General features: G+C 49.4%; 1 protein-coding gene across 1 annotated transcript in view; it reads left to right on the top strand.

The window, feature by feature from the left end:
* IGFBPL1 (insulin like growth factor binding protein like 1) overlaps window positions 1-15,516 on the top strand; it is a 16,100-nt gene extending 584 nt beyond the window's left edge. Inside the window, exons 2-6 of the mRNA XM_040482779.1 lie at window positions 35-164; window positions 9,758-9,867; window positions 10,556-10,672; window positions 12,481-12,639; window positions 14,497-15,516. Of these exons, the coding sequence (XP_040338713.1) occupies window positions 35-164; window positions 9,758-9,867; window positions 10,556-10,672; window positions 12,481-12,630 (507 nt within the window). The 3' untranslated portion in view covers window positions 12,631-12,639; window positions 14,497-15,516. The remainder of the gene's footprint in view (window positions 1-34; window positions 165-9,757; window positions 9,868-10,555; window positions 10,673-12,480; window positions 12,640-14,496) is intronic.
* The last annotated feature ends 6,047 nt before the right edge of the window (window positions 15,517-21,563 follow it).

Here is a 21,563-nt window from a genome sequence, read left to right as displayed (position 1 = left end):
GCCCTCGGGCGCCGGGGTCTGCGTGTGCGCGCAGCGCGGCGCCGTCTGCGGCTCCGACGGCCGCTCCTACCCCAGCGTATGCGCGCTGCGCCTGCGCGCCCGGTACACGCCCCGCGCGCACCCGGGCCACCTGCACAAGGCGCGCGATGGCCCCTGCGAATTTGGTGAGTATGGCTTTTGCCCCGCGGTGCTGGGGTATGAAGAGAAAGAGGGACCCCTCCCCCCAACCCGCAGGAGTGTGGGGCTAAGGATCCCTCAAAGCACAGTGATTGACAGCCTAAGGTTTGCCTTCGTAAGCAGTTTTTATTACCTGGCCAGGTACTCAAGAAGACTGGGACAGGAATGCACATCGTGCACCCTTGCTTACCAAGCTCATGGAGATACAAGTCCCCGAGCTGGTCAGAATTTTGGTGAGCCTGTTGTCCCTTTTGGTATAGTACCAAAAAGGCCTGCAGTTATGGGCAGGCCTGACATGTTTACCTCCATCAGCCTGGGAGTTGGGGGAGGAGGTGTCTTACTGGGTGCAAGTCCCCCTGGGTCCGGCACCGAGCCAGGCCAGGGTGGGGTTTTTGAAGGGAGAGGCAGAGAAAGTGAAGATCCTGGATGAGGAGGAGCTGAAGACAGGCGACTCAGGAATCACTGGGCCAGAACACCAGGGTTGGGGTCCTGCTGGGAGGACCTGATAAGACCTTTGGAGACCTGAGCTCTGAAAAGATGGTGCCATCAGGCTGGGTTTTGTGGTGTAAGGCTTATATGATTCGGAGGGTGAAGAAATAGAAATTTATTCATTGCTGAGTACCTAGAAACTTAAAGTTCATTAACTTCACAGTAAAGTCATCTAAAGTTGCCCACCTCTATATGTAATTTTTAAAACCCAAACAAAAATAAATGAAAAACATCAGTATAGGTATGCCCAGTGAAGCACCCTCCTGCCCCATTAGGTTTTGGAGAACTGCCCCTGTCTACACTGCCTGGAGGGGGCAGTGAAGAGTTGAGGTGAGTGAGCTTGTGGCCAGGATGTTCCAAGGAGCCTGGCTTGGAGCTCTGGCCTGGGCCTGGAGACCCAAGTCTAGACCTAAATGCCTAAGTTGGGGTGATGACTTTAGCTCCAACAGGGAAACCTTGGCAGTGGGGGATGACCTTTTCCAGACCTTGGGAAATTTCTAGTATTATTTCCCCCCAAGCATTCCTAGTAGATGCACTCAAGTGCAGGAGACCCAGGGGGTTGTTCGGGATGAGACGGGAGGGCTCCTGTCCTGGAAAACAAAAACAATGTGCTGCCCTTTGAGGGGTCTGAGGCAGCCCTGGAGCACAATGAAGTCATGGGTAGCTGTTCCTGGCTGGGGCACCCAGTGGAGGAAAGAGCTGGCTGGTGCTTCTGTGATGCTGCTGGTTCCCTGAGTGACCTTGGGCTGTTACCTACCCCTCCCTGGGCCGAGTCAGCCCTGTGGAACCACTATTGAGGCCCCCTTCCACTTTGAACCTTTGTTTCTGCTGTGTGGCATTAAACAGTCCTGTCTCCTCCCTTCTAGTTCCTATTCCTCCTTTTTACAATCTGCTTTCCTTAGCAGTTAATTCACAGGCAGTTCTCTTTGTCTCCAGACAAGTAACTCCACATGCAGGAGATACAAGAAATGCTGACCAGGTCCCCAGAATCCAACCGGTGCTGATAGTCTCAGATAATTTCTCCTTGGAGTGATAGTCTGTTCCTAAGAGAGAGCCACCTTGAAGACACATAAACCAATTCTGCTATTATGCAGAGGAGACTGAGACCCAGGGGGGCAGGGGACACATCCAGAGTGACCAGTAAAGCCTGACCAGCATCCAGGACCCCGACACCTTGTGCAGTTGCTCTTTCAGGACAGGAGTTGATAGTGTTAAGTCAGGCAGGTGGTGGTTGCCATGGTTACCAGAGTGCGGCCAGATGGCAGATGGAAACCCCATACCCCTAATTCATTGAAAATTACCAAATGACAAGTAAATGTGACAGCCCCTCCAGTCTGATCTAGGGGGCTCTGAGGCCCACCCCAGGCACAAGCCCCAGGAGTAAAGATGTTCAAGGGGCCAAAAGGAAGGGAATTCAGAAGCTGCTTTTAATGATCCCATTAGTGACAGGCATCAGGCCTCCCCGGAATTTAGCTCTCCTTCCCCACCAGCAGTTGTATCATTTGCCACAGACCTGGGCACTGTTCCCTATCTCTTTTTGTCCTGAAGTGTTTGTGACACTGAAGTGTTTGTGACCCCTGCCCATGTGAAGCATGAAGGTGTAGACAGGGGGATCTTTCCTGGCCAGTGAAGGTCGCACCTCGTGCTGTGCTGCCCTAAAGCCATCCTTTATTCAGAGGACATAGCAGGGGCACTTTTTAACAATGCCCCTAGGGACCCTGGTGGAAGGGAAACAGGCTGAGTCACAACAGCAGCTGTTCTCCTTCAATACTGTTAATAAAATCACCCTCCTTGGCCCTCACCTATCCTTCAATAAACGAGCACCTGACTTTCACTGAATGAGACCAACGTAAATATTTATTAGGTTCCGCACAGTGTGGAAGTGTTCTTACACATAACTCTGAGGGGCATTTGGAAACCATGTACAGGCTTAAACTCTGACCTTTCCTCCCATGCTCTGAAACTCCCCCAAAAGCCTAAGAGCGAGAGCAATCCTTTGATTAACACATTTAATGAAGATTCCTCCTGTTCCCACATATGAATAGTTCTTTACTGTTCGAAATTGTTCTTGCATTCCATCTTCTTACTCAATTCTCACGGCTACCCTGGCCAGATCTCACTCCTATTTAATAGAAAGGAAAACTGAGGCTCACGGAAGGGAGCTCCCTGGCTAGCTCCTAGCTGATGTAGGGCTCCAGCCTGGGGTTTCCTGGCTTTTTTTCTTCTTTAATGTTTATTTACTTAAGCGAGGGGGGCGTGCAGAGAGAGAGGGAGACCCAGAATCAGAAGCAGGTTCCAGGCTCTGAGCTGTCAACACAGAACCCTACACGGGGCTCCAACTCACGAACTGTGAGATCATGACCTGAGCTAAAGTCGGACGCTCAACAGACCGAGCCACCCAGGCACCCCTCCCGGCTCTTTTCAGACGGAGCCATGCACCTCTAACCTGCTGGCCACCTGATTAGAAAGCGGCTACAAAGTGGCTACACTTGAATCTTGAGGGTTTCTCAGTCTGGATCCACCGTCCTGTTTTCCCTCCAAGGCTTGCTGCTGGTTCCTCTATTGAGCACTGGGTGATGGCTCCAGAGAGGAACAGGGGTAGCTTTATAGAAGCGAAAATGCCTGAGAGGAACCCTGAAGGACTGGCAGAAAATTCTTGGGCAGAGAAAAGGGGATAGGAAGGCTCAGCATGAACTAGGCATGGAGGTAAGAGCAGGTAGGAGGAGGTAGGGGGCCCATGATGGGTGTGAACAGTGACCTGCTGACAGGTACCCAGGGGGATAATGGGGGAAGGGGGTGAGACCCAGAGAGGTTGGGAGGGGGGGCATTGCCAGCCTTGAGTGCCGGACTGAGGGATGAAGCTTTGTTCTGTACGAAGTTACTGTTTTCGCTCCTCTGTTGTAAGGTGGTGTGGCATTGTTTTTGTTGTTAAAAGGCTGTGTTGTTCCATGTGTGCTCCCTGACCATTTGCTAACATTGGGAGGGGGTGGGGATCCTGCAGACAGCAGGTTGATAGCATGTTTTGAATGCTAAATTAGATAGGAACAGGGCCCCGTGCCAATACCCAACAGGGCACCGAGCCCCTGAGCTTCAGTGAGCTCTTGAGATCCTGAATCTTAGAAAATTCACCTCAGCTGAAATTCCAGTCCACTTAGAAATCTCAGTCTGTGCGAGGTGCGTGTTACCAGGTAACCAGGAGAGGCTGCGAATGCCACTTTGTGAGAGGGACAAAGAAGGGGGGCCTTGTGCTCAAAAGCCTTTCATGCCGAGGGAGGGGGTCTGAGGCACAGGCTGCAGGGAGCTGGATTAAGCTGTTTCTCCTTCCACATCCTAACATGACTATTAGCATAAATTATCAGGGCTGTTCAGTGCATTGATGATTAAACTCTTTGGCTGTGCACTTCTTTGTACAAGCAGATGGGGTCCTGGGGGATGACTCTTGATACTCCTTCTTTCCTTGGCACTGTTAACTTTAAATAAACCTGGGAGGCATTTGAGAAGATCGTCCATTCTAGCCATCCAGGACATATTTAGTTGACCAGGTGGGGGGACAGATCAGCACACACTATAATAATAATATTGATCCTTTTCATTTGTACAGATCCACATGGTTAATAATTCAGTCACATCCATTCTGTCCCTTCACCCCAGAGGATGTGGGGTAGCAGTCATTGTCTTTGTTTGCAGACAAGGAGGAAATGGTTAGCAACTTGCCCAAGCTCCATTGGTTGGCACCTGGACCCCCAGGCATTTGAGTTTCCCTTGGTGCTATTTTGCCCACCCCCAGTGGGTGTACAGGTGGGTGACTATTCTGTTACCTGATGGATGGATCTGTGTGTGCCATCCCAGCATTTCTAGGGCTGTTGCTGGCACAGACAGAAAGAAACAAGTATTGAGCAAGAAAGATCTAGAGAAATGAAGCTGGCACATTCAGACTGGACCCACGAGGCACCATCCTCCCTCTTGAAACCCACATTACTCTGTCAAATTCAGGTAGAAAGCCCTGGCTCTTCCAGGAGTGTGGCAACTCTGGCAACAGTGAGGTGAGAGGCTATGCCCCAGGTTTGCCAGGATGAGGGCTATGGTCATGGCCTCTGGATCAAGGTAGATAGAGCCCACCCATAGGCCTGCTCCCCCAGAGGCCAGTAGGGGCTTTGGAGCAGGCAAGGCACTTTGAGATTACCCTTGGGGTAGCACAGTCTGCCAAATCCTTGGGTCTGTCTGTGGAAGCCTTTTAGTTTGCAAGGGGTCTTGTAACTGTTCCTCCCAATAGCTGAGGGGGAGGCATTAGGGTGGGGAACAGACTCCTGTGCCCATTTTAAAGAAGACACTGAGACCAAGTCACAGCATTGGGGTGTAGCAGAGACAGGATTTGAACCTGGGTTCATCCTGCCTGTGGTCATGACGTTGAGCACCCCAGCACGGCACTCGAATGAGCCCTTGGGGACAGTAGGATTGGGAATGTCCTGCTAGTGTAAAGGACGTACCAGCCATTTAATAGTATCTCTACATCAATCCCAGGGGTGATGTTTGGAGGGTTTTATTCCTGTGCAGAAGAGAGTAAATGGAGCAGCCCAGAGACCGTATCCTTAGAAAGACCTGCTGGTGAGATTGACCCTTGGCTAGTGTCTGGGAACTTGGATTTCAGGAGGGTTCCTGCCATTTTCGGAACTGCTGAGGGTGGCTTACTGTGCCTAAACTATACCAACACTGTGGTTCATGGTGCACACCTGCTTTCCTTCTGGGACCCTGGAATTTTGGTACATAATAAGCAGAGGGTGCCCAGGTGACCTACCGCCAATAAAAATCCTAGGCAAGGGGTGAGCCTCCCTGGGAGATGGCATTTCACACATGTTCTCACCATTCATTGCTGGGGTATTAAGCGTGTCCTGTGTGATCCACTGGGAGAGGTTCTTGAAAACTTGTGCCTGGTTTCCCGTGTCTTCACCCCATGAACCTCTTTTCCCTTTGCTGTTTTGCTTTGTCTCCTTTCACTGTAATAAATCATAGCTGTGTGTAAAACTGTGCTGGGTTCTGGGGGCACCTTGGTGGCTCAGTCGGTTAAGCATCCTACTTGAGCTCAGGTCATGATCTCATGGTTGGTGGGTTTGAACCCTGCATCAGGCTCTCTGCTGTCAGTGTGGAGCCTGCTTTGGATCCTCTGTCCCATCTCTGCCCATCCTCCACTTGCATGTGCATGCGCTTTCTCTCTCTCTCAAAAATAAATAAACATTAAAAAAGCAAACAAACAAAAAAAACACCTGTGCTGAGTTCTGTGTGTCCTCCCAGCAAACACTGAACCTGGGGATTGTCTTGAGGATCCTCAACACAATCCCTAAGGAACCCTTTATTAGTCTGGAATGGAAACAGGCAACAAATGTTTTACTTTAAAAATGAGTGTGGTGGGGGGCGCCTGGGTGGCGCAGTCGGTTAAGCATCTGACTTCAGCCAGGTCACGATCTCGCGGTCCGTGAGTTCGAGCCCCGCGTCGGGCTCTGGACTGATGGCTCAGAGCCTGAAGCCTGTTTCCGATTCTGTGTCTCCCTCTCTCTCTGCCCCTCCCCCATTCATGCTGTGTCTCTCTCTGTCCCAAAAATAAATAAAAAACGTTGAAAAAAAATTAAAAAAAAAAATGAGTGTGGTGGGGCGGCTGAGTGGCTCAGTCAGGTAAGCATCCGACTTCAGCTCAGGTCATGATCTCATGGTTTGTGGGTTCCAGCCCTGCACCAGGCTCTGTGCTAATAACTCAATAACTCAGAGCTTTTAGCCGGCTTCCGATTCTGTGTCTCCCTCTCTCTCTGCCCCTCCTTACTCATGCTTTCTCTCTCCAAAATAAAATAAACATTAAAAAATTTAAAAAGTAAAAATCAGCGTGGAGTTGATGGAATCAGGGTGAGTTTGAGTCTCCACTCCTCCAGGCACTTCATCTTTCTGAGGTTTGGTTTTCTGATCTGTAAAATGGGGATAAAAGCATGTGCTTAGCAGGGTAGGTATAAGGATGAAAGGAGTAGTGTATGTGGAAGTGTCATCTAAGTAGAAGGCAAGACAGTGTGGGACAGAGCTCAGAGCCCAAGCCCTGGGCTCAAAGCCTTGCCTATCATTTAAGCCTGGGTAACTCTGGCTAGCTCTACAGCTGGTGAAATTGCTGGAAAGATCGAACGGGTTAATCCTCTGTAAACAGAATAGAGTGCCTAGCACACTGCAAGCTATCAGAGTCAGATGGTGGCATTATTACCATTGTTACTATTATGACGTCGATAGCTGATTAGAAAGAGCTATTATGGATAAAAATGTTTTAAATTTACAATCAGATATGTTAATATTAAAATGAGATTACTATGACAAAAGGCAGCATGAGGAAATTTTTTGAGATAACTGGACTCTTCTATATCTTGGTTGTGGTGGTGGTTATGTGACTGTAGGCATTTGTCAAAACTTAGAGCTGCACTCTGCAAGGAATAACATGCTGTATGTAAATTTAAAAATAAACAAAAATTTGAATGTCACTTTATCAATGAAAGCTGGGACTCTTTTGTAAAAGAGGTGGTATTTTCTGCCACAAGATCAGTAGCAAAGACAGTATTTCCAAGACAGTCTTTCTTAATTGCAGTTACTCAAAAGAGGGAGAGGGAAATTCGAGGAGAGAGAACGTTGAAATGTGATTTACCAGTTTATTCATTTAGGACTGAAAGGGATTGATGAAACCTCATTTAAAATTGATGACTTTACATGAATGAAAGTAAAACATGTTGATTGAGTGTCCCTCTGGAATCCATTGAGGGCTCTGGAATAAGATGCGGTTGTGATTGTTCCCCCAGCGAGCCATTTGAGGACGGCTGGGCTCCGGGGAGGTGGTGTTGGCAGGAGGGGGTGGATAAATTAGACTCTCTTTGTCATGTTGCAGATGGGGCCCCTGCTGGAGAGGCGGGGGTGGGGGTGTCCTTTGTAGCAGTTTGCAGGTGGCTGGGATGCATAGGGCAATGTTAGAAGCCTAAGACCTTGGTTCACTGGGGGCCTTTGATTATACTCAGTGTTGTGGCTAGAGGTGTGGTGCTTGGGGGCAATCATACAGGCACAACTGAAGGAGTGGGCTGATCAGGCTGAGAGGGAAGAAAGCAGCCTGGGCCTGGGGAGGAGGACAGTGTGGCACTTCAACTAGGAACTTCTCAGATGCCTGCACGGTCTCCACCCCAGCCAGCCTACCCACACCCTCCCTCCCCTTTCCGGGGTGGAGAAGGTAGTGTCTGTATTCATTGGAGGCCATTGGTGCACTCTCTGGGGGCTGTAGGACTCCAGGAGGCATCAACGTGTGGGAGTTATAGGGAGGTGGGTTTTAGCTCCAAGTGAAAACAAGCTTTCTTAGGAACAGAGCCCTCCAAAGATGGAGAGGCCTGGCTCCATAGGTAGTGAGCTCTCTATCACTGGAGGCATGTAAGTAAATGCTAGATGAGCATACCACAGATGATCAGGCACAGGATCTTGGGGAGTTGGGCCCCTCTGGTCTGAGACTCTGGTTCTAAGACAACTTTCCAGAGACTTTTTTTTTCTTTGGTACCAGCTTGACAAAGTCTGTCTGGAGAGGCCAGAGCAGTCTCATTTCTGTGCCCTTTCACTCCTGAACTTCCCTGCTCTTCCTGTGGCCTTCCGTCTCCCTCCTTTGCTCTCCTTTTTATTGCAGCCTCACCCAGGCAGGCGAGGGCCCTTTCCTTCATGCTTCAGCAGAGCCCTAGGAGCATAGACCCTGCAGTTTGATGGCCAGACAATGAATGTGTTTGCTCTTTATTTGCCATTTGCTTCTTCATCCAGTCACCTGCTTACCAAACCTGCTCCTGACCTCCACTTACGTGTCCTGTTAACTTAAACCATTACTCTAGCACTCATCACTTAGTAAGATGAGCTCAACAGCCCTGTGAGCAGGGGGTATTATCCCCATCTTAAAGATGAGCAGACCCAAGCGGAGAGCATTTTCCTCCCCATGCCTCCCCATTGCATCTTGCCCAAGAAACTGAGGGCCAGATGCAGGGATGGGCCCAGCTGCCGTCTAGTTCAAGTGAGGCGGGATGGAAGCACCTGGACGCCAGCAGGCTGTGCTCCAGCAGGTCAGAGAAGTACAGACACCTGGTCCTGGACTAGGACACATACCTTCTGGGCCCTGTGGAGTTGAGGGCTATATTCCATGCAGAGTGGGGGAGGCAGTGTGGGCAGGTCCATTGAGGGGCTGGGTGGAAGGCCAGAGCCGAGGTGGCTGCACTTGATTCTTTTAGCACCAGTGTGAGCAGAGGAGGCAGTGGGCCCAGGGAGGAGGACAGTGTGGCACGTCAGCTAGGAACTTCTCAGATGCCTGCATGGTCTCTATCCCAGCCAGCCTGCCCACACCCTCCCTCCCCTTTCGGTAATGTTCTGACAGCCTTGAGCTGCACTGCCTGGGTACCGTGATCCCGGCAGCTCCCTCTCTCCGGGCGTCCTCTGTCCCAGTGCCGGCTTCCGTGCCTGCAGCTCTGCCCACTGGGAGGGGGCTGTCGGGGCAGGGAGGCCTCCTGTGGAGTCTGAGAGTCTGAGATATGCAAACGAGCGTCTGGACCGGCCCCGCAGGGGGTCTCAGCTCGGTGTGTGCAGCTGTTCCGCAAGGCCTGTTCTTTGAACCGCCCTCCACGTGGAAGGAGAAAAGCCCATCTGTTAGAAGACTTGGCATTAGTGAGGTGGCACCAGCCCCTCCTCACGCACGCTCAGTGTCTCACAGAGTTGAGCTGTAAGCAGATGGCAGCCGGAGTCCTGGAAGGGGCCCTGGGTGGGAGTGTGATGAGACCAAGCCCTGCCACAGACAAGGCGGGCGATTTGGGAAGTCGCCTCTCCTCCCCAGATCCCTGTTTTCCTGTTGATAGAACAAAGGCAAGGATGAGGAAACATGTAGGCATGCCTCCAAGTCTGAGGGAAACACAAGTGCGTTCTTTATGTGTGTAGAGCTTTCTTCTGCTGCTGCCCCCTCACGTCGGACTATCCCAGCTGGCTCTCTGCAGGTAGGGAGTTCTAGTGGTGGGGTGCTGGGAACCTGGCAGGGTAAAGCTTGTGATCCCTTGTCTTCTTCCTCCAGCCCCCATGGTTGTCATTCCACCCCGGAGTGTCCACAACGTCACTGGTGCACAGGTGTACCTGTCCTGTGAGGTGAGGGCTGTGCCCACCCCTGTCATCACGTGGAGGAAGGTACTTATGTCCAAGAATTTGTGTGTGTGTGTGTGTGTGTGTGTGAGAGAGAGAGAGAATATGAGAGAAAGAGAGGTGTTTCTCATGTGTATGTCTTTATATGTGAAGCCGACTATTTAAAAAAGATATCTTACATGTTCACTCCTCTACCTCCAGGTTTATGCCTCAAAACTTTCACTCCAAAGCTGCCCCCAGAGAAGGAGAGTGCCATCCTTCCTTGTGCCATTTGCTTCTTTGGCCACTTAGTGGTCGGAAAGTTCATCTACTTATCTAGCCTAGTTCCACTGGAATGAAGTTAGAGCCTGCTTCACTGGATCTGGGGTTTAGAAAGACTATCCAAGTCTTATTCAAAAACTAGATCTTCCTGCAGAACAATTTTTGAGAGACTGGTGTGGATCACAGCATTTCTTGTCCCCCTATCTCGACCGACAGCCCAGAGAAGGGCCATGAAATTCTGAGCTGCTTCTGTGAGATAGTGATGGCGTCTGCATCGTTGCTGTCCAGCAGGGGGTGCTGTCTGCACATACATTTAGGTTTAAAAAGCCACTGACCTTTGAATAGGAGTAAGAGGTGCTAGGGTTTGGCCTTTGAGTCAGTAGGAAGATGCAGACAGCAAGGATGTCTGTGGTGCAGTTCTTAGCCAGAAATGCTCTTTCTAAATCACTCCTGGCTTTCCTGTCCTCTGTAGGTCACACAGTCTCCTGAGGGCACTCAGGTGCTAGAGGACCTTCCTGGGGACCACGTCAATATAGCTGTCCAGGTGCGAGGGGGCCCTTCTGACCACGAGGCCACAGCCTGGATTTTGGTGGGTATCTCATTTGTTTAGGATTACTTGGCTATTGTTCACTGGCCCTTATAAAGCACCCTTTATATTTCTATAGCACATTACACATTTCAAAGCTGTTCTTATCCCTTTCTTGTTGGACCCTACCATAACTGTGAGGAAAGCTTAACCCCGGAGAACGTAAGTGGTCTCCACTGGTGGTCAGAATTGTGGCCCCAAAAAGATGTCCATGTCCTAATCCCTGGAATCCGTGGGTATGTTATATGCGTGAGGGGAGTAAGGTTGCAGGTGGAATAAAGTCAGCTAATCAGCTGACTTTGAAGATGGAGGAAGAGAGCCACAAGCCAAGGAACACAGGCAGGCTATCTAGAATGGGCTTTCCCCTAGGATTCCTAGGAAGAAGGCAGCTCTGCTAATACCTTCTTCTTAGCCCCCTTTCTCATTCAAGAACTAAATAAATACAGGCGTGCCTGGCTGGCTCTGTAGGGAGAACATGCAACTCTTGATCTCAGAGTTGTGAGTTTGAGCCCCACGTTGGACACAGAGGTTGCTTAAAAATAAAATCTTTTTTTATATAATTTTAATTTTTTTATCTTTTAAATAAAGTCTATTTATTTTGAGAGAGAGAGAGCAGGGGAGGGGCAGAGAGAGGAGAGAGAGAGAGAGAGAGAGAGAGAGAAACCCAAGCAGGCTCTGCACTATCAGCACCCAACACGGGGCTCAAACTCATGAACCATGAGATGAAGACCTGAGCCAGAGTCAGACACTTAACTGACTGAGCCACCCAAGCACCCCAAAAATAAAGTCTTTAATGAAAAATTTTAAAAACCTAAATATAATAAATTTGTGTTGTTTTAAGCCATTAAGTGTGTGGAAATTAGTTCCAGCAGCCACAGGAAACTAATACACTTGCCCAAGACCATGTGGCCAGTAGAGGGAAGACCGCACATTGGCGCCCCCCTCCAGGGCTCCTCTAGGCCACTTGGAGTAGTTTAAGTTGCTAGAACAGTGTGGTCTGAAAGAGTGAGGGAGTGACGGAATGGGGGTCCGTGTTGGGCTAGTCAGTCTACCTCTTGAGCTTCAGTGTCCACAACTGTAAGAGGAGGGCCCTGTGACCCAACAGTCTGTGACTTACCTGCCAGCCTCCTGTAATGTCAGGATAACGATGCTCCCCCTTTCCCTCACAATCAGCATGAGTTTAAAATGAGATGGTGTACGTAACTCCCCTGCCAGTCTGCCGAGTGACTCACGATTGACAGAGACAGCAAGAGAGGAGAGAGCCAGTGTGGGTCTGCTCTGCAGGGGCGTGAGAACGGGCTGCTCTGAGGGTGTCTGTTTCCTTTCACTCCCATCTCTGCAAGGTTTGGTGACTTCTCCATCCAGCTCAGGGACTCAGAATGCAGCTGGGTCCGTGGCTTTTTCAAATCAAGCACATCCCCGTCTTTATTACAAGAAAGGGTAGGGGGAGATGTTCTCTCTTGTGTTACTTTGTAAAGGCTGCCTCCATTGGGAACCCCAGTCAGTAAATTTTCATTCTTTTAATTTGCAGTATTTTCTTGTGATGTATACTTATCACCTTCAATAAGAGGACCAGGTAAGCTCACAGTAAAAGGCAGGAATGCAGAGGAAGCCTTAAAATGAGAGCTGCAACAGAGAGGGTACAGAGTATAAAATTTAACTTTCTTGGCAGCTAAGGCAAGAAAAGAAATAATGTGCTCTATCTTATTTTGAAAAAGAATAAGTGCTCAGACATATCATTAGGGACTAAATAAGGAAGTGATTTTGCTGTGCCATATATGACCATATAAACTTGACTGTTTTATTTCTAGATCAACCCTCTGAGAAAGGAAGATGAGGGAGTGTACCTGTGCCATTCAGCAAATGCGGTTGGGGAGGCCGAGTCCCACGGCACGGTGACAGTTATGGATCTGAGTAAATACAAAGTCCCCCGCTTCCCAGCTCCAGACGACCGCATGTGATGGAGCAATGTACATGTTCTAAGTCATTTTCGGTATTTATACACCTGTGTCACAAGAGATTGAGGTGCCTGATAAGATGTATGATAAGAAAGAAGAAAAATACATAAATCGAGGAAAGCAGAGGAATACCCAACAGTGGGACCATATTACAGATAGCAGGTAGAATCTGTAGGATGGTCAACACCCATACCGCTCTGGGCTTCCCACCTAGCATGCAAAGTCGGGAACTGTGAACATTGTGGGTGTCAGTAGGTGGGAAAGACCAGTTGCTTGTTTTCTGTTTCTGAAGTGGAACAGAATATTTCCTTCAAGTCCTGGAGAGGGCACAGAGAGAGCAGACATTGTCATTGTGACAGCACCTGTGGGAAAACGTGTCCGCAGAGGAGGCTGTCTGTCTGTCCCCGGGTTCTTCCTGGGGAAGAACAGCAGGTCATGCTTAGCAGCGTGTCTCCGGGAGAATCTGCGTCTCCCCTGGCCCTGTGGCTTTGTCCTCATAGTCAGCCGGGTGAGAGCTGGGGTTGCTTTAGTCCCTAGGAAACAAGCCCCCTAATTAGCCAGCTTTTGCTGCTAAACAGCCCCAGGGCCCGCTGGTGCACAGCCATCAACGTTTATGTCTTGCTCACATTCCTTGTCGTGGCTGCGGGTTGGTTGGCTGTGGCTCTGCTCTGAACGTCATATGGGGACCCAGCTGGAGGAGCAGCCCCAGCGTGGACTAGGTCCATTCTTTGTGGCAGAGGGGATGAACGAGAGATTGAGCCAGGTACACAGTCCCTTTTAAAGCTTCTGTTCAGATGTGGCAGATGTCACATCTGCTTAAGTGCAGCCATGCCCGGCATCAGTGGGGTAGGGGACGTCTGCTGCCGTCACAGGAGGCCAGGGGCCGGGATACAGGATTTTGCTGTGGCTGTAATCCATAGTCTTTCCTATTGAGCCACTACTGTTGTGTAGCTTCTGTGTACAAGGCCTTACGTCAGGTCTGTATGGATGCACAGAAAACCAAAACAGAGAACGTCATTAAGCGAGAATGGGGTACAGTGTTAAGGAAGTGAGGGACGTGCATGAGTTTGAGGAGAGGGAAGCTGCTTAGAACTGGGGAAAAACGAAGATGTTGCTGAGAAAGTGGCATTGGGGATGAAGGATGGTGGATGAAGTAGTTCGAGCTCTTGGAAACAGGGAGGAAGACAGAAGGTAGGAAATGGTCAGATAGGAATTCAGGTAGGAGATGGCTCTTAAAGTTGCCCTCCTGATACTCTGGTTTTTCTGTGTATGTATTGTTCTATGTTTTCATATACATATCATGTATCAGGACTTTTTTCCTGCACACGTGTACACATATACATGCATATATATATGTATGTGTGTGTGTATATATATATATTTCATGTTTCAAATGTGTACACAATTTTTAAGTATATACGTATTTAAAAAATACAGTGAACTCAGGCTATGAACGCAGTCTATTATAGATGAGTTTTCAAAAGAGAGCCACAAAGAACCATGGAATTTTAAGAACATGCAACCACCCAGTTCTTCAGTCCCCCCTACAACATGCAGTACTGTCCAGCTCTTGTTTGCATACCTTCAGTGGTGTGGAGCTCACTACCATCAGACATCTATCTTTGGATTTCCCAGTATTTGAAAGTTCTTCCTTGTATTAAGCTGCATTCTGCCTCCCTGAAATGTCCACCCAGTGGTCCCACTTGTACTTCTTGGACACCCACAAGGCCCCTCTGCTCTCCACCAGCACCACTCCTTGCCAGGAAGATTTAAGATTAAGGATCGTTTCCCCCATCTTCCATTTACCACATAGTTGATTGTGACAGAGTAGACTTCTTTTCTCTTATCCTTTTCTCTTTTTCCTTTTAGGGTCTTAGAAACCTGATGACGAGATGTTGGAAAATTCAAGTCATGGATCATTTTTTTTTTTTTTTTTTTTGTGAAGAGTTGGAGAAACTGTTTGTAGATGACCCCTTTTGTATGTTTTTACAGATTAGATGCAAACTAGATTCGTATGCAGATGTAGTTTTTAGCAGGGCAAGCATTGGGAAACCAGACTGCATGTGGCTTTTCTATACTTTTGAAATGAACTGCTCCGTAAGAATTCTTTTTTAACTACTCCCTCCCAGGGAAGGTCACCTGGTGGTATGTTTGTAATTCTAAAGGGCTGGAACAAGGCCTGTTTCAGCCTTGTGTCTTTACCTCATCTGTCTGTGACTGATTAGCAAAGCTCTGTGACTTAGTGTGTGTTGTAGAAGGAGGGAGAGAGTCCTGCCTTCATCCTCTGCCTGCTCTCTGACTCGCTGTATGACCTGGATAGGCCCCTCCCCATTCTGGACCTTTGTCTCTAGCTGTTTGGACCTTTGTCTCTAGCTGTTACCCGGGTCCCTTGGAGCCCTGCCATCCCAGAGTAAGATGGCCCTGTGGAAAAAATACAGGAAGTATAGTCTTAGCATTCGTTTTCAAGACTGCTCAAAACGGCTGCCACCGCTTCATACCAGCGTGGGTGTGGAGCTGGCCACAGCTCTTCTGTTCCTGCCATTTTCCCACCTTAAAGAGATGGAGTTCTAGATGGGACACTTTACCAGACTCCGGAGCCCCTTGGCTGGGTGCTTGGGGACCAAGGTGTCCCTTTGTCAACAAGCCCAGCATCCTCTAACCAGGTAAGCAGTAGACACCTGGCTTCTGGACATCAAACTGAAGAAATGGGGTCAGATGCTTCTTCCTCTGAGCTGTGGGATTAGAGTATTAATAGAATACATTTTACTTAGAGACGTTTTGACCTCACCCAGAAATTAGGCTTTCTTTCTTTCTGTTCTTTCTTTTCTTTCTTTCTTGTTTCTTTCCTTTTCTTCTTTTCTTTTCTTTTTTTAAAATATTTTTAATGTTTATTTACTTTTGAGAGAGAGAGAGAGAGCAAGTGCATGTGTGCAAGTTGGGGAGGGGCAGAGAGAGAGGAGGAGACACAGAATCCAAAGGTGTCAGCACACAGCCTGACACCAGGCTCGAATAAACTCACAAACCGTGAGATCATGACCTGAGCTGAAGTCAGAAGCTCAACCGACTGAGCCACCTAGGTGCCCCTCTTTTCTTTTCTTTTCTTTCTTTCAGTGAGACGAGTATTTATTATCTGACTGAAAAAATAGATTCCCCTGGGTGATTAAAAAAATCCCCTGGGTGATTTAAAAAAATCCCCTGGTGATTAAAAGAATTGGGATCTCACTTGTGTCTTGTCCTTAAAGTTCATGAAGTGCTTTTCTGTCTGTGGCCTCTTCACCACTCCAGCACGGCAGGCAGGGTAAACACGGATGTCCCAACTCCCTTTGCAGATGAAGAAACCAGGCTCCGAGAGGGAGATGCTTGCCCAAGGTCCGAGGGCCTCCGAGAAGGACCAGAACTTGGGGCACCCTTTCTATGCCATGGTGCTGCTTCTCGGGATAATCTCATGGCTATGGAAAGGAAGGGGCTTCAGGGACTCTCCTCCTGGTCCCTCTCAGCTTTTACAGCATACTCCCATGCCCCTCCCCGCTACGTATCACATTCTGGTATCCTTTTTGGAATTGCATTTTCTCCCTTTGAGCTGGCCATTCCGTATCTGAAATATTGGGGTGGCATCACCCTGATGTACTACATGGCAGGAGCAGAGCCTGAAAATCCAGAAACATGAGGTCCATTTGGGGATTCATCCCTGGCTTGCTGCCTGACTCCAAGCAAGTCCCCTCACCTTCTGGACCTCCGTTTCCTCATTTGAGTAAGAAGGCAAGGAAACTAGTTGGGTAGTTTGCAAACTTTAAAACACTGGAACCCCTGTCTTTGAATAAAATCAGAGTTGAAACTGACTAACTGGAAGCTGTGCCTGTGTGTTGGAAGTTGGGGCTGCGGAGGGTCCGCTCACATCCCTCCCTACTCAGCGCCCCTACCCCCCTCCCCGTACTGCAGGGTTTTTGTACCCAAGGTCTGCGGCTGAGTCTCCGTGTGATTTGCATAGTTGGGAAAAGACTTGGTAAGGCACTTACAGTGCCTTCACTTACAGTGAAACTGTCAGAAGTAGGGATGCTGTGGCCCTGGAGAAGGTACTAGAACAACATGCATGTGCTGATAAGCACATCCAGCAAAATCCATTGACTCACCTTACATTTTCCCAAAACAGTTGGAGAGCTGGGTCTAGATGCAGAGAGCAGGGCAGATGGAGCGCTTGGGTGACAGAGCTGAACATCAAAACCACAGGGGGCTGGGTTAGCATCGTAATGATGTGCAAAATAATAATAATAATATTGCACTCTCTGAAATTTTCACCAAAAAAAAGGCAGATTAAGAGGATTGTTCCAACCTAATGACTTTTTTTGCACTAGGAGAGCCCCCAGACCCCTCCCAGGGCTGAAAGAAAGGGTCCTGTTGCCATTTAGAAACATGGTGCCCCCAGGAACTGGGTTTTCTGCCCTATTTTCATAGATGTGCTGATGTCACATGACCCATGCACCTGAAAATAAATGTTTTTAAGGACAGTCTTTGTGGTCTGTTTGTCCTGGGAACACTGCTGTGGGTGGGTGCAGGTCCCACTGATAGATCTCCGCTACTGCTGACTATCTTGTCCTTTCCTCATCCACATCAGCTACTTTAGTCCTAATCCTCCTTCCTCTCACACCTGAGTTCTTGTCACAGCCCCACCTGGACAGCTTGCGTGAAATTTTTAACCAGTCCTAATCACCTCCTACCAGCCTGATCCTTCTAACTCCCCTGGAGCTCATGTCTCCTGCTGGACACGCATCCCAGTATTTCATTCATTCAGCTTAGCTGTGCCCTCTGTCATCTCCCGCGTGCACACGGAGTGGCGTTTTCCAGAGGCCAGAAGGGTGCAGACACCGGCAGGATGAAGGTGGGTGGGAACTGGGCCGTCAGGCGAGACTCCAGTGGGGAAGATGAGGTTGCTGTCTTGCCAGGCAGCACAACGTGTCTGCTTGGTGATCAGAGCAGGGGGAGATCAGAGAAGACTTCCCGGAAGAGGAGGCATCTATGCTGCGGACTGGAGTGGGTATGGGGGATTCTGGGCCAGGGAAACAGCATGCGAAAGGAGCGGGGACGCAGAAGTGCAGGGTGGCTTGTGAAGGCGAGTAGTGAGCTGTGACAGGTTGCCTGGAGCTGTGGTGGCAGGTGGGGGAAGCAGTCTTAGGCCACACCCCTAAATGCCACCTGGCATTTGGGAGGAGGAGGTTGGACCTGATGCTCCAAGCGGTGGGCAGCCTGACTCACAGTCTCCTGTTTATAACTGGGCTTAAGGGAGACCGTTCAAAAGCCAATGTTCAATCCCAAAACCTAACCACTTCCCACCACACACAAAAAAGTCCAATTTTTAGTCAAAATGGACTTTTTCTTCAGATTTTATGGTAAAAATTAATCCTATGTCTTTTAAAAAACATTGCCCTCCCCACTCCCCCAGGATGGATGACACAAGAAAAATTAATAAGAACGAGCAAATCAATCGACAGTGAACAGTCCCCTCTAATGAATTTCCTCATTCCCAGCCTTTGCCAGGGCCTCCTGAACGTTAAATCAGAGAATGATTATTATATGATATTTTAATTAATTAAAGGAAGCGAAAGTGGCCTGGCGTCTGTAGCTGAATAATGAATTCAGAACGTGGGAGCCTGTCACCCAGGACAGAGCAGATAGCAGTGATTGCCCATGCTTGGCTTGGTGGGACTGACTTTGTCTCCTGGAGTGTGGACTTTACAGTCAGGGCTCCCTCTGAGTCCAGGTGCAAGTACATCAGGGGCAGCCAGGAGGCAGAGCAATCTGTCTCCTTTCACTATGGCTGTCTTCCTCATGCCTAAATCTCCCTCAGGGCAGTGGCTGGTTGTCGAGGGAAGAGGAAAAATCACTGGGGGGTGGGGATGGTGTGCAGAAGCCTCTCTTCCCTCCACTCATAAACCCACCCACCACACACATTTGCAGACCACCAACCTTGCTCGGTGCTGAGGGTCTGCTGCCACTCACAGCCCCCCCCCCCCCCCCCGAGTCGCTGGTGGCACCAAGCCACCAGCTGCTGGAGGTGCCATAGTTGTCCCTCAGGCAGAATGGGCATTAGCTTTGGAGTTGAAGACTCAGAAGCAAGGTCAAGCTGCACCACAGTCTGTAGGTCTGGGTCACTTCCTCCGCTTCCAGAGCCTGTAATTCCTGGTCGGTCCTGCTGCCCCGAGCCTGCGTGAGTGAGTGGACATGCTCGGTCCACTCTGGAGGGGATGCTGAGGGCTGGGTGCCAGGTGGCAGGGGCTCAGGGAGACAGGTCAGACATGCTGGGGGGGGCTTGTGGAAGACACCATCCAGTGGGACAAAAAGTGAGACCCATTTCATTATATGCTGACAAAAAAGAGCTGGCACAGAACAAAACTAAATGAAGAGTGGGCCTTATAAGCTCAAAGGGGCCAGAGATGGCTGATTAAGATGGTCAGAGAAAGCATCCTGGAGGAGATGGGCCCTCAGTAGGGATCTGAGAAAATGGGCTGGGTTTGGATAGGAAAGAAGAAAGGAGGAAGGAATAACATAAGCAAAGCTGGAAGGTGGGGCGCAAATGGCCCATGAGAGGGTTAAACTCTAAAAATATCTCTGTGAGGAACATCACGCACACCCGCATGGAGGTGTCATGTGTGTTAGAGCTGGGATGAGCTATCTGCTGAAAACTGGGGACCTCTCCCCAGTGTCAAAATGTCCTTGTAACTACATTTCCCAGCCTCCTCCAGCACCTTGGTTGGGTCAGGTCATTTGGGCCAGTGGACTGAATGGAAGCAATGTGTTCCATGCCGAGTCCAGGGCTTTAAAGAAGTAGGTGGTCCCTCTCCACACTTTTGTCCCCATCTACCAGCTGACATGGAGGTCTCTGAGGCCCCACGTGGGGGTTTTCACTTGGGTCTGTGGACCCCTAGGGATTCTGTAGACGGATTCATGGGTCTGTGAGCCCCGTGAAAGTGTGCAGAAGTTTAAAAACAATTTTTTTAATGTTTATTTATTTTTGAGAGAGAGGGAGGGACAGAGAGAGAGAGGGAGAGAGAGAGAGAGAGAGCGTGAGTACGGGAGGGGCAGAGAGAGAGGGAGACAGAGAATCCAAAGCAGGCTTGGCGTGTCAGCACAAAGCCTGACGTGGGGCTCAAACTCATGAATCGGGAGATTGTGACCTGAGTCGAAGTTAGGCACTCAACTGACTGAGCCACCCAGGCGCCCCAAAAGTGTTCAGAATTTTATGTGGATGGGCATGGGCGCAGTTTTTTCTAGTAGCTTTCATTGGCTTTTCAGAAGAATACATAACATAAATGGTTAAGAACCATTGCTGACAGTAGAGCCACAAGATGGAAGGAATCTGTGCCTCTGAATCTCCATGTGGGAGATAAGTGCCAATTAACTGGACACCTGCATTAGATTATTACAAGAAATTAACCATCGTTATTCATTAACCACTCGTTAACCACTGGTTAATTACTTAACCAAGATTAAGTAAGAAGTAAACGGTTGTTGCGTTGACCCCCTCAAACTTGGCGTTTATTGTGGTACTAAAGTTAGGCTGGGACACGTGGGAAGAGTATGTGGCTGGGGGCCAGGAATCTGTACTTCAGGCCACGCTCTGGCACCACGGAGCCCCATGGCCTTGAACGGGTTACTTGGTCCACCCCTCTACCTAAGTGAGTGGGGAGTCCGGGGCCTCTCCAAGGCCCTCATAAGGTGCCTCCTTGCTTTCCTCCCAAGGTCCTCCAATTCTAGGATTAATGTATAGATCCCAGGGGTTTGAGGGGATTAAGTGGTGCTCCCAATCTACAGTAGTCTGGCTTCGACCCCTACCCTTCTACACAAACTGCTCTTACCAAGTCTCGAGGGAACCCTGAGGCTTCAGCCAGGGCACACTTCTCTGTCCTCTTACCTGACCTCTTGGAAGCATTTGACTCTGCCGAGGGCTCCCTCCCTTTGCAGACTCACTCCTTCCTTGGCTTCTTGACTCCTGCCTCTCAGGTCTTTTCCTCATGGTTCTCAGCTGCTTCTCCTTAGTGCCCTTTATGGAATTCTCATTCTTCACTCACCGATGTTGGCATTATCAGGATCAAGCTATCCTTCTTCTCCCAGCAGTCTGTTGTCAACATGGCAGCTCCCGTGATACTTTTAAAACATGTCAGATCATGTCCCTGCTCTGTTCAAAAACCTCTGATGGCTCCTTCATCATGCAGAGTAAAGGCCCCAATTGGCACAGTGACCTTCAAGGCTCTAATTGCCCTTACCCCAAGACCCTCTACTTCTCTATCTCCACCTCTAGCCTTTGCTTGCTCCACTCTGGCTCCTTGCTTCCAGCCTTTGTGTTCTCTGAGCCCCCAAGATGTGCTCCATCCAGCCTCAGGGCCTTTGCACTTGCCATTTCCATAACTCTTGTAGTCCTTTGTCATCTCTTCAGTGAAACCATCTCTGAGCACCTTATTGAAAACTATAATTCCAACCCCACCCTACCCACATTCCTTATTCTCCTTCCCAGCTAGACTTTTCTTTTATCCATCTGACAGACTGTTTCACTTATTTTACTTGTGGTCAGGCTCCCCCATCAGGGAAAAGGTCCAGGACTGGTATTTAGCTCCCTACTGTGTCCCCAGCACCTGGAATAATAGTTCCTAGCACATGGTCAGCACTGAATACAATGTGTTGAACAAAAGAGCAAATAAATGAACTCAGCACCTTGTCCCCAAATCTGCCCCTCCAGCTAGGTTCCCTTTCATAATGCTAGCACTACTGCCACTTGGTCCCCAGCTGGGAGAATGGGTCACTGTAACTTCACTCTCCTTTTGCCACAATCTGTCACCACACCTGAAAGCCCACCTGTGGGCTGCCAGGATCTGCCACCCATCCTCACACCTGGCTCAGGTCAGCATCACTTTGGCAGTGTCATCAGCTCAAGGCCGACCCCCCAA

The sequence above is a fragment of the Herpailurus yagouaroundi genome, unplaced genomic scaffold (genome assembly GCF_014898765.1).
Source record: "Herpailurus yagouaroundi ecotype Mexico unplaced genomic scaffold, PumYag 160, whole genome shotgun sequence".
Classification (NCBI taxonomy): Eukaryota; Metazoa; Chordata; class Mammalia; order Carnivora; family Felidae; genus Herpailurus; species Herpailurus yagouaroundi.
This window is presented reverse-complemented; position numbering and strand designations above follow the sequence as displayed.